A 13,110-nucleotide genomic window follows, 5' to 3' on the forward strand; every position below is an offset into this window, starting at 1 on the left:
TACCATGTGGGCTGATATTAGAACTTGATAATTATTATTTTGTTCTAGTACTTTCTAGAAATATCATATCTATTTTTGAATGGATTTAAAATTGTTATTAAAGGCAAATGTTATTTCTTCTATGATAATGATATTTATTATGGATATGATTCTTATATAAATGATTTGTAAAAACTCAATCTTAAAATGCCTAAGTTCAATATAAATTGCAAGAACAAATTAGATAATTAATATCCATATTATTTATGGCATTATAGACTAGGTCATATCAATGAAATAATGATCACCAAGTTACATAAATAAGGATATTTGATCCTCTTGATTATGAATCATACAAAACTTGTAAAGTTTGTTTATTGGGTAAGATGACCAAAACACCATTTACTGAAAGAGTGAAAGATCTAATGAATTGTTAGGTCTAATATATACAGATGTATATGGACCAATAACAATTCATGCCATCGATGAATATAAATTTTCATCATTGATGACAATGTTATATATGGTCATGTGTATTTGATGAAAGTCTGAATCATTTGAAAAGTTCAAAGAATTCATAAATACAATTGAAATACAAATTGGATAGAATATTAAGATACTTTGATCTGATCGAGGTGGTGAATACTTTAGCCAAAATTTTCAAGATTATCAAAAAAAAATGAGATTCTCTCATAACAAACACTTTCTGAGTTGAGAAATTGCACCCTATTAGATATGGTGCAATCCACGATAAACTATACAGACCTTTCACCTCCTTTTCTGGGGTTATGCCCTACAAACTACTATTTACCTTTTAAAAAATATTTCATCAAAATTTATTAATAAGACTTCATACGAGACATGGAATAGTAAGAGACCAATCTTATCATACTTAAAAAATTTAAGATGAAACACATATATGAAACACATTGTATCTGAAAAATTAGGAGCTATGTCAGATAAATATAAGTTTGTAGGATAACCAAAAGAAAGTATTGGATATTATTTATATAATCTAGTTGAGCAAAATTATTTATCTTAAAGCATGTTGCCTTTCTAGAGAAAGAATTTGTTCTTTAAAGGAGTTATGAGAGGAAAATAGAACTTGAAGAAGTTCAAGAGCCACAAATTGACATCTAAATAGAACCTAAACTTGAGGCTATAATTGGATGTTCAACCTAAAGCTTAATAAACACAAGAACTTTGTAGATTTGGTAGGACATGTCATGCATACTAATGAGATATGGACTTCTCATAAAAGCTAAAAAAGATGAGTTACTTGTACCTGATGAGCCTGCCAATTACATGGAACTAATATTTTATATTGAATCTAAGAAATGGTTTGAGGCTATAAAATCTAAAATGGATTCCATGTCCATCAACCAGATATGGACCTTGGTTAATCCACTTGAAGGGATAAAACTAATTGGATATTAGTGGGTTTTAAAGAGAAAGACTGACATGGAAGGCAAAGTACAAACATATAAAGATAGAATAGTTTCTAAATATTACAAACAAAGACAAATAGATTGACTTTGATGAAACTTTTTTGCCGATAACTATGTTAAAATTCATAAAGTTTTGCTTGATATAGTTACATACTATGATTATGAGATTTGACAAATAGATGTCAAAATTATAATCTTGAATGAAAATCTTCAAGAATATTTATATATGACACAACTTGAAAGTTCTGAATCTAAGGAATTTTCTAATAAAGTATGCAAGCTATAAAAATTCATTTGAACTTAAGTAAGCTTCAACAATTTAATTTTATCAAAAATATGGATGAGACTTGTGTTTATAAAAAGGTTAGTGAAAGTATAACCATTTTTTTAATATTATATGTAGAAGACATATTATTAATTGGAAATGACATTTCTTTACTTTAGTTAGTAAAGATCTGGTTGTCAAAGAATTTCTCCATGAAAGATGTAGGAGAAGCAACTTATATATTGAGAATACAGATCTATAAAAATATATCTAAAAGGTTGCTTGGATTGTCTCAATCCATGTACATAGATAAGATGCTAAAATGGTTTAGCATGGAATAATCCAAAAGAGAATACTTACATATTTTACATATGATACGTCTCTCTAAGGATATGTGCTCTAAAACACAAATTGAGAGAGATATGATAAAAATTATTCCATATACTATAGATATAAGATATATAATATCCATAATATATGTGATGTTATGTATAAGACCATATGTATCTTATGTATTGAGTATAACAAAAAGATACCAATCTAATCCAAGTGAGAGTAATTGGAAGATAGTAAAAAATACTCTTAAATACTTAAAAACAATTAATAATGTTTTTCTAGTTTATGAAGGAGATTAACTAGTAGTTCATGGTTATTTTGATACTAGTTTTCAATATGATATTGAAAATAAAAAATTCAGTCTGGTTATATTTTATTCTAAGTAATAGTGTTGTAAGTTGGAAGAGTTTCAAATAAGAGACTAAAGTAGATTATTCAACTATAGTTGAGTGCACCTCTGTGTTTTGAGGAGACAAAATAGGTTGTGTGAATCAATAAAGTTCATTATTGAATTAGGTGTGGTTCCTAGCATTATTGATCTAGTAGTCATGTATTGTTATAATAATGGAGTCATTGCACAAGCAAAGGAACCCAGATCTCATCAATTATCCAAAGATGTACTTAAACAATTATATTTGATTAAAGAATCACATAAATGAAAGATGTAAAGATAGAATGATTACATACTAAAGAGAATCTTACAGATCCTCTTACTAAGTCATTGTCTTAGTAAAATAATTATCATCAAGTAATGCGATATAGTATTTGATACATGAGGGATTGGTTTTAGTGCAAGTAAATACTTTTTGTAGTTTAAATTAATTTTTACTTTTATGAAAAAAATATAATGAGAACTATTTGATTTTGCATTTTTTTTATGAAGTGGGTTGATTTTCTTTTTCTTGAAAAATTGACATATGAATGTTATCATAATATATTTCTTATACATGCAATGTTAAAATTAATTTTGAAATGATTTTTAATTTAACAAACACCTATTTTATTTAAGAAAATTGAATAATAAATCTAACAAATTTTTGAATCTTTAAGCATCTTAAAACAAAGTGAATCAGCTTAACTGAATTGAACTAATCCTTGGATGTTGAACTCCAAATAGCTATGAAGAAAAACATTATAATATTCTATAAAATAAGTTTATTGTCAAACATGAAACAATTGTGATATATCAACATATTTGAAAAAAATTATTTCTAGCATAAGTCCATACTTAAAAGGATCAAAGGTATGGTGATAACCTAATAATAAGAGGGTAGAGCTTATGTTCATGCCCAACATCTCTAGACTTGGCAAAATATCAGGCCTGAATGACATAGGTCTCTGGCTTGCTCAGACCTAACACCTTTGGGTTTAGCTACGCGCTAAGCCCAAAAACACATGGGTCAAGCGAGTTGTCACACTCAACATCATTGAGTTTAGCTACACGTTGAGCCCAAACATACAGGAGTCTGGTGAGTTACCAAACTCAATATCCTTAGGTTCAGCTACAAGTTGAGCCCAAGTATACATGGATTTGGTAAGCTGTTAAACCCAATATTCTTAGATTTAGCTACGTGCTAAGCAAAAAAAAAAAGGTTTGGCGAGCTGTTAGATCCAACTTCTATTGGATCAGCTGCGCGCTGAACCTAAACAAATGTGGGTTTGGCCAGTTGTTAGTTTCAATATCTTTCAGTTCAGCTACACGCTAAGCCTAAGTAGACATGAGTTTGGTGAGCTGTCACACTCAATGTCCTTGGGTTCAGTTACGCGCTAAGTCCAAGTACACATTTGTCTGCAAACTGCAAGACCTAACATCCTTAGATTCAGCTACATGCTGATCTCAAGTGGACCTGTGGGCTTAACATCATGCCATGCCTAAGTGGGATAGGTTTTACGATCATTATAGGCTTCATGTTGAGTCATAAGGCTTTATTTATTTATTTATTCTTATGACTTTTATGTTAAGGATGATCGTCTCCCTGCACTCAAGGTATATAAAAGTCTTTTAAAAACCTCTCATATTTTCATCACCATTAATATTATGTAAGGGATATTTATCCCATATTAATATGGTGTATGAGATATTTGTCCCTTATTTAATGTTGTGTAAGAGATTTTTATCCCTCATTAATGCTATCAGGAGAAAATTACTCTCCAACCCCTCAATTCTAGCAACATGATAAGGTTCATGAGTTATAAATACTCCTTGAACTAACTAGGTAACATGTTTATAATTTTTATTTTCTAAGTATTCATACTTTAATTCTCAGAGCATTTATCATACAAAAACAAGAACAAACACTCTTGTTCTTGGAATTTGAAGCTCATTCTCTTATTTATTGCAATCTCTTACTAAAATATCGTTAACTTTATCGTATAAGGGTCCCTAAACCCCTTCAAAAGTAATTGTTTTGCAGATGTTGAGATTTTTACCACCAATCATCTATTTTCTAAGCTCCAAAGAAAAGAATATTGATATGAACATATGACTACCCACTATCCAGACATTAAAAAAAATCTCATTCCTAAGTATATTAGATTTTGGAATATTATTAGAGGACGTATTGGCATGTAAAGTTAAACTAATGATTTGTTTGACCCTATTGTACTTGTAAGAAGAACACTCTTTTAGATGTTTATATTAAAAGTAGGAGAAAACATGTTTGTTTGATGATCAATTGAGATAACATGTTCGCCTTTTCTAAAATAATTTTGTTTTACCAACTATTTATATTTTCTTTATCATAGAGTTTAAATATTGTTATTCATGAAATTGATAACAAAAAAAATATGCTTAATTTATAACCATAGAGGGTTCAAATAAAGCTTGAATCGATTCTTGAATGATATTAAGGATGAACTTTCTACATCATTTTGGCATATTAAAAAAATTAAATTTTTATGAGTACTTATTTTAAAATTCAAATTAAAAATTAAAAAAAAGGCATAACCATCACTCATACTCTTGGGTTATTCACTCATACTAAGTACTAAAAGTCTATTACTTTTAAGTGCTAAAAACAATGGATAATTATATGATGGTTCATTGCATTTTCTATATGTGATATATTTGCTTAAAAGTTCATGATTAAAAAGGCCAAAGATAAGGTGGTAACCCAATATACCAAGGCTTGGTTGAATGCTAAGCCCAGATGACATGGGCTTGGCTTGCTTTCAAACTCATCCTTGGAGTTGAGCCAAAGAACATATGGGTTTGAAAAGATACCAAACCCTAACACCCTTTGATTTAGCTACGCATTGAACTCAAGTGTATGTGGGTCTCGTAAGATGTCAGACCCACAATCTTTGGGTTTAGCTACACGTCGAGCTGGGTGTATATGGGTCTAGCAAAATGTCAGATCCATCACCTTTGGATTCAGCTACATACTGAGCCCAACTACATATGGGTTTAGCAAGATGTCAATCCTAGTATCTTTGGGTTCAGCTATGTGTTGAGCCCAAATACATGTAAATCTAGCAAGATGTTAGACCCAACATATTTAGATTCAGCTATGCACTAAGTCCAACTATATATGGGTTTGGAAAATTGTTAGACCCATTACCCTTGGGTTTAACTACATGTTGAGCTCAGGTGCTTGAGGGTCTAGTAAGATTTTAGACCTAACACCTTTAGGTTCAGATATGTACTGAGCCCAAGTATATATAGGTCTGACAAGATGCAAAACCTAGCACCTTTAGGTTTAGCTACACGTTGAGCCCAAATGCTTGTAGATCTAGCAAGATATCAAACCCAACACTTTTATGTTTAGCTACGTGTTGAGCCCAAATACATTTGGATCAAGCAAGATCCTAGACCCGACATCCTTGGGTTCAGCTTGTCAGACACAATATTCTTGGGTTCAACTATGTGTTAAACCTAAATACATATGGATTTAACAAGATTCCAAACCCAACACCTTTAAGTTCTGCTACACGTTGAGTCCAGGTGCTCATGGGTTTGGTAAGATGCCAGACCCAACACCTTTGAGTTCAACTACACACCGAGCCTAAATACATATAAGTATGGCAAGATGTCAGAACCAATATGGTTGGGTTCAGCTACACATTAAGCCTAAGTACATATGAGTCTGGAAAGCTGTTAGACCCATCACCCTTGAATTTGAAATATTTCTAGGTCTAAATACTTTTTTGAGTTGATAATCTTTTTAGGCCTCATGTTAAGTCACAAGGATTTATTTGTTTATTCTTACACCTTTTAACATAAAATGTTAAAAGTCAAGAACAATCATCTCTCTATATCATCTTCTTATATCCTTAGGTGCATAAAAGTCTCCTAGAAGCCTACAATATTTCCATCAACAATTAATATTATGTAAGGGGTATCAACCCCTCATTAATATTATGTAAGAGATATTTATCTCTCATTAATGCTATTAAGAAGATATAATGTTATAACCCCTTCATTCAAGTAATATGACAAAGTTTAGAGGCAATATATAGCCTCTGAACCACCCAGATAAAAAATTCACACTTTTCCTACTCTTATTTTTAGAAAGCATTTATCATACATAATTAAAAACAAACACTTTTACTCTTAAGAGTTTAAAACTCATTTTTTTATTTATTGCAATTCTTTTTTAAAAATCACTGATTTTATTGTCGAAGAGTCTTTAAATCCCACCAAAAGAAACTATTTTTTAGGTGTTCGTTCTTTTATCACCAATTATCAACTTCTTAAACTCTGGAGAACGAAACATTAACATGAACATGTGATCATTCTCTATCCAAACACTCAAAAAACCATTATTCCTAATCATATTGAATTTTAAAAAATCATCATTATCCAAATCAAACAATCTTTTTAATGCGATAAATCCCTTTCTAATGCGATAAATCTTGTTATGTTTATTTTAGGAGAATAAGATTAGAGTTATTGTTCCTGATGGGAGGTGGTGATTGGTGGCTAGTTTTCTGTTTTGAAAGATTATGATGTCCCCACCATTTACATGGTTCCTGCTTTTTTTAACAAAATGAAAAAAAAAAAATTACCTTAGAGCAGCATGGTTGTGTGTGTGTGTTTGTGTATATTATAAGTAGCATTTTTGTATATCAACTCATCCGAGCTCTCTCTATCTCTCTGTCTTCTTTCCTCCTGCAGACAACAACAACCATGGTGCTTGTGCCCAAGCCAGCACTTCAACAGTTCTCGTTTATAAGAAACATCAAACCCACCACATTCTTTTCTGGAATCCCTCTAATAGACCTCTCAAAACCCGACTCCAAGCACCTCCTGGTTAAGGCATGTGAGGAATTTGGATTTTTCAAGGTAGTCAACCATGGCGTGCCTTTGGAATTCATTTCGAAGCTGGAATCCGAAGCTGTCAAGTTCTTCTCATTACCGCTTTCTGAGAAAGAAAAAGCAAGCCCTCCTAATCCCTTTGGCTATGGTAAGAAAAGCATTGGACAAAACGGTGATGTGGGTTGGGTAGAATACCTTCTCCTGACCACTAATCAAGAATCAGTTTCTCAGAGACTCTCTTCAGTTTTTGGTGACAACCCAGAAAAGTTTCGGTGTGAAACTCCGACAAATCAATCAATTTTTTTTAATTTTATCCAGAGAAACATAGAAAAGTTGTGATCATGGTTCTTTTATTTTTATTTTGGTTAAACTCTGCTTTTGGCTTCGATGTTTCAGGTGTGCTTTGAATGATTATGTATCAGCTGTGAAGAAAATGGCATGTGAGATTCTTGAAATGATGGCTGATGGTCTAAAGATTCAGAATAGAAACGTGTTTAGTAAACTTTTGATGGATGAACAGAGTGACTCTGTTTTTAGGCTAAATCACTACCCTCCATGCCCAGAGATTCAAGCATTGAAAGACCACAACATGATTGGATTTGGAGAGCACACAGACCCACAGATCATTTCTGTGTTAAGATCCAACAACACTTCTGGCCTGCAAATCTCTCTTAATGATGGAAGCTGGATTTCAGTCCCACCTGACCCGGGCTCATTTTTCATCAATGTTGGCGACTCCTTACAGGTACACATCTAAACTGCTGCTGTTCTCAACACAGTAAAAAAAATTACAAAATCAGGAGTGTTTTTTTAGTTTTAAAAGTATTTTTAAAAAAATTTAAAAAATAAAAATATATTATTTTAAATAAAAAATAACTATAACTACACTTCCAAATTAACATTTGATGTCTGTCAACCCATCATTTGATGAACTCCACTGGCCAGTTTTGTTACAGCTCTAATCTCCTCCTCATAGAAAGCGTGATAGACTAGCTCCAAGAGTCCAAGTTCCTTCCATTCGAGGAACATACATGATTTGAGTTCCGAGGTGTATGGAATATGTCAAGTGACTTCAAGAGCAAAGCTTCCTACGTGCACGCTTAGCTTAGCCCTTTACTAAAGGATTGGTTCCGCCTTCCATTTTGTAGTCAAAGTCAACTAAAAGAGAATGAAACTTCTAATCTTCATGCTTGCTTCCATTCATTGAATGTGACTAATAAATGAAGTAATCTTGGTTCGGTTGGTGGCTGTGCAGGTTATGACTAATGGGCGGTTTAAAAGTGTAAGGCACAGAGTCTTGGCCAACAGTATAAAAGCTAGAATTTCAATGATTTATTTTGGTGGGCCACCTTTGAGAGAGAAAATAGCTCCATTGCCCTCCCTCACGGAAGGAGAAGAAAGCTTGTACAGAGAATTTACATGGTTCGAGTACAAGAGATCTGCTTACAGCTCAAGATTGGCCGATAATAAGCTTGTCCTCTTCGAGAGGATAACAGCCTCGTAAATAAATACGTACACAAAATCAAGTCTCGCGTGTTCTTGCCAAATACTTCAAGAATAGGTTTACTGTATCTGCCACAGATGGAATTAATACTTTGTATTTTCTACTCTTACGTTCTTCTTCTTTGACTTTCTCCAGTTTTTGTCTCCCATACTTTATCCAATTACTTTTCTTGTTAATGGAACTAATTTATGCTCCTCGGCCACTCTGTCGAAAACAGAAGCATTGATAATATTTTATGGCGAAGGTTATCCCAAAAGAAAAAAAGAGATGGGAAAACTCATCATTTGAGTCGTGAAGAAACATGGCAGATTCCCCGCAACATTTGATCAAAATTACTCCAAAGAAGGGGAAAATAGCTTGACATATGATTTTCTTGTCTCTGTTTTTTCTTTTCCCTTTATTTTTTTTGCAATTTTATTTTTAATATTAAGTTTTATTGAATAAATTTTTTATTTTTTTATTTAAATTTCATCATTTATTATTTGATTAATTTTTAATTTTTTTTATATCTTATTTTAGTTTGTTATTTATATAGCAATCTTCGTCTTAAATAAACATCACGATATTTTATTTGTATTTAATTTTATAAGTATTTATTTTATTATGATATAACTAAATAAAAGTTATTTAATTAAATGCAGTTCATAATCCAAACTATAAATTTAACAAATTAAATTACAAAACCCTTTTCGATCTAATATTTTACTCCTTAGTCTTTTTTATTTTTTAAAAAATATCTGTTATGTAACGCAGGCAGTTATATGTATAGTTGATCTCGAATCTGTAAATTAATTATAACTAAAACTGATCAGTATTTTATTGTAGTGTGGAATATTATTTATTATGAGTGAATTTACTATGAATTATATTGTTCTGCATTGTAGCGCGAGTACTGTACTGTACTATTGATGGGAGCATGTGAGAAGACTACAACTTGCAGGAGCCAAGCGCCAGGCCAGAGATATATCCCATGAGATTGCGCATAAGTAACGTTTGGGCTGCCTGCCTGCCTGGAAGCTGGGCACCCACAGCGCATACATGCGCTTGTTTGTATCCAAAACTAAATGGTTTCCCGTGATTTCATGATCTCTCAACTCAAGTAAGATCAACATAAATTTATCGCATTGGTTAAAACTTAAAAATCAAATAAACTATTGTTCTAATTAACTCACATTCCAACTTTTACCAGCCAATGGCATCAAATTACTCCTGTTTCGAAAAGTTTCTTTCACACTTTTTTTTTTTTTTAATTCTGATTAACGGAACTTAGACTAAAATTTGTAAGTTATAACTATTAAAAAGAAAATAATTGAGATGTTCCTTTCCACTTCTCTATTTGAAAGGAACACAAACCCATCAAATCTCTTAACTTGAAAAATCTTAAATGCAAATAATTGAGAAATCCCTTGGAAAAGATTTTTTAAAAAAGTAGAGAGCAAGGAGTAAGCCAGCTGCATAAGTATTAACATGAAGAGTTTAGCACCTTTGTAGTATCTTTCAAAAGGGATGAATCTAACACACACAAAAGAAAAGAGAATCAAACAAAATTAATTAAAAACAAAAAACATGCACAAACCATGGCTTAAAACGCGTGGAAAGACAGCGACTTTAGCTTCGTGGTCTCTCGGTTAAGATTATGATGATTTATGACACTTCTCCTCAAAGTTCTCTTACACCTCAGAAGAACCCTCCTGGATAAGAACAATGGCCCCTTTGAAACTCGCATCAGTTATTTTGGTCTGCACACACAACTGTCGACGATGCAATTCCTTTTCCTTGAGAAGTTTCCGTACTTGTAAATCTAAGGCATGCATTACATTAAGATATGGATAAAGGGAATATCGTTAGTCGGTGATTATAGACACTCCACGTGATCATATATTCCTTCTCCTTCTATTCCATTACCATCAAATATCCGAACTTGATGAAGTCTAGGTTAACATTCCCAGTTCAGTTTAGTTTTTACTCTTAAAAATAACCCAATTGCTCTTTTTAGAATAAAAATCAAACGAAACTAGAAAAAACCAATAAGCATCGAGTACTTCAAACTTATTGATATAAGTTCGACTCGGTTTGGTTTATTTTGTAAAAATACCAGCAAAACCATACAGTTTCATTAGCCAAAACTTCTCACTAACAGTTTTGCTTCCCCTATCATATTTTACAGATGAGAAAGAGAGAGTTTATGGGGTTGTTTTTGGTTTTGATTTAGGGTTAGAATAGAAATCGACGAGAGATGGAGGAAATGTTTGGAGAGGTTCGGTTGCTTGTGGGGATGTGTAATCAGCAGCAGAGCCAGAATTTTTTAAATGAGAGGGCAAATTACTAACAAATATTTAATATTATATGTTATATATATATATGTGTTATATATAGAAATTAATTTATATATACCAACTAAAGTTAAGCAAGATTAATTTAAGAATACTTTTAAAATGAAAAAACTTACATTATAATTGTTATCTTCGAGATTTTATATTTTAAAACTGTTTCATAATGATTTTATTTGTAATCTCATTAAAAATATCTTTCTCAATATATACAACAAATTTTCATTTATCTATTTCTAAATTTTTCAAGGATTAGGAAAGTTCTTGACAACAATTCTATGCTGACATATGGTACATAACATCTAAAATCATAACTTAAAAGGATTGTTTAAAATTGATGTTGTTCTTGTTGGCTTGTTGTTTTGTACAAGTGGATTGAACATAAATATTAAATGTTTTTTTAATTTATTTATTATGTCCTTAATTTTTTTAGTTATCCTGTACTTCATTTTTAATCATTAGTAAATTCATTATCATTATTTTTATATGAAATTCATAACAAAATACTTATCAATTCATCAAAACTCATTTCAATTTATATCTATTAGCATATAATATTACCCATACAGATATTAATTTAACAAATCCATAAATTATTATAAACCCTAACATTTTCAATAACTAATTATATAGAAATAAAACTAAAATTATATAATGAAACAAATAAAAAAATAACACAGCTTTATATTAGTTTTAATCAACTCCTTTTCTATTATATTATGTTTGATTTAGCTGTTAAATCTCTATATTTTATTTAATTTGGATAATGATTTACCTACTATTAATTTATATGAATCACTTAAAAAAGTAACACACCTTTATACCATGGAATAATTAAAATGAGATCGAGAGTGGCAATGGTTGCTAATTGGGAGGGGGGAGGGGGCAATTGCCCCCTTTTGCCCCTACGTGGCTCCGCCACTTGCGTGATTGGTTTTATTAGAGTGTGTTTGAGATTGTGGTAGTGATTGCGGTTTAAAGTATTTTTCGCTTACAAATATATCAAAATATATGTTTTTTATTTTTTAAAAATTATTTTTTATATCAGGACATCAAAACGATCTGAAAACATAAAAAAATAATTTTTAGCAAAAATAAAATTTAAAATTTGAGGGAACGCGGTTTGCACCGCATTTACAAACAGACCCTTAGAGTCAGAAGAAATATTATTATTTATACTTGTTTTTAAAGTAAGTTAAGTGCTGGGTGAACAGGTTTAGTTCAATCATGCTCAATCAGCTTTAATTTTTTTAAATTAAAATTAATCTAGACCAGAATTTTTTTAGGTTTTTTAGTTGGTTAATTGAATTTTTTTTCTTGATTTGATTTATTCAATTTTTTTATTTTATCTTTTAATCAATTTTTGGAGTTTTTTTACTCATCAATGCACATAGTACATGCTGGTATTTAATTAATTAAAGACTGTTTTCTTACTTCAACAATGTTAAAGTACATTTTTAAAAATATTTAATGCATTGTTTTGAATTATCTACAAAACAATATATAGGTTTGCTAGTTATTCTATTCAATACTTTTTAAATTATGAATAATTCATATAAAATTTGAAAACTTATAGTTAATAACTTTCCTTGATTTTCTATGTTTAATAGATATTAGGTAGCAAAGAACTATTAGAAATAATAATCACTAAATTTATACTAATTATTTTGAACTCTTGTTAGAAACTGAAATAATACTTTTTGCATTATGCCACTGTAAGAAATACTCGTTTCCCTAAAAGATAAAAATTAATATTAGTTTAATTATATGATTAAATAAAATTTATTAAATATTAAAATATAATATGATATACTAGAAGTTATCATGGTTATGTGTTATATAGCATCGAAATATATTGCAATAACCTATCTTTGACCATCATCTTTTTAATATATTTTCAAAAAAAAAACTTTAAAATATAAAAATTTCAAAAACTATATTTGTGATGCAATTCAGCCAGTTTTACATCTATTTTTTCGATTCCTTTCACA

The 13,110-nt window shown here is 30.7% G+C and overlaps 1 protein-coding gene across 1 annotated transcript; it reads left to right on the forward strand.

Annotated features, from left to right (window-relative positions):
* Positions 1-7,077: 7,077 nt before the first annotated feature.
* On the forward strand, positions 7,078-8,984 carry LOC133703299 (gibberellin 2-beta-dioxygenase 1-like). The gene is made up of 3 exons (XM_062127761.1): positions 7,078-7,557; positions 7,682-8,030; positions 8,541-8,984. The coding sequence occupies exons 1-3, from the start codon at positions 7,157-7,159 to the stop codon at positions 8,787-8,789; spliced, it is 999 nt and encodes a 332-aa protein (XP_061983745.1). The 5' UTR covers positions 7,078-7,156; the 3' UTR covers positions 8,790-8,984.
* Positions 8,985-13,110: the final 4,126 nt, after the last annotated feature.

Source organism: Populus nigra, chromosome 9, assembly GCF_951802175.1.
Source record: "Populus nigra chromosome 9, ddPopNigr1.1, whole genome shotgun sequence".
Lineage (NCBI taxonomy): Eukaryota > Viridiplantae > Streptophyta > Magnoliopsida > Malpighiales > Salicaceae > Populus > Populus nigra.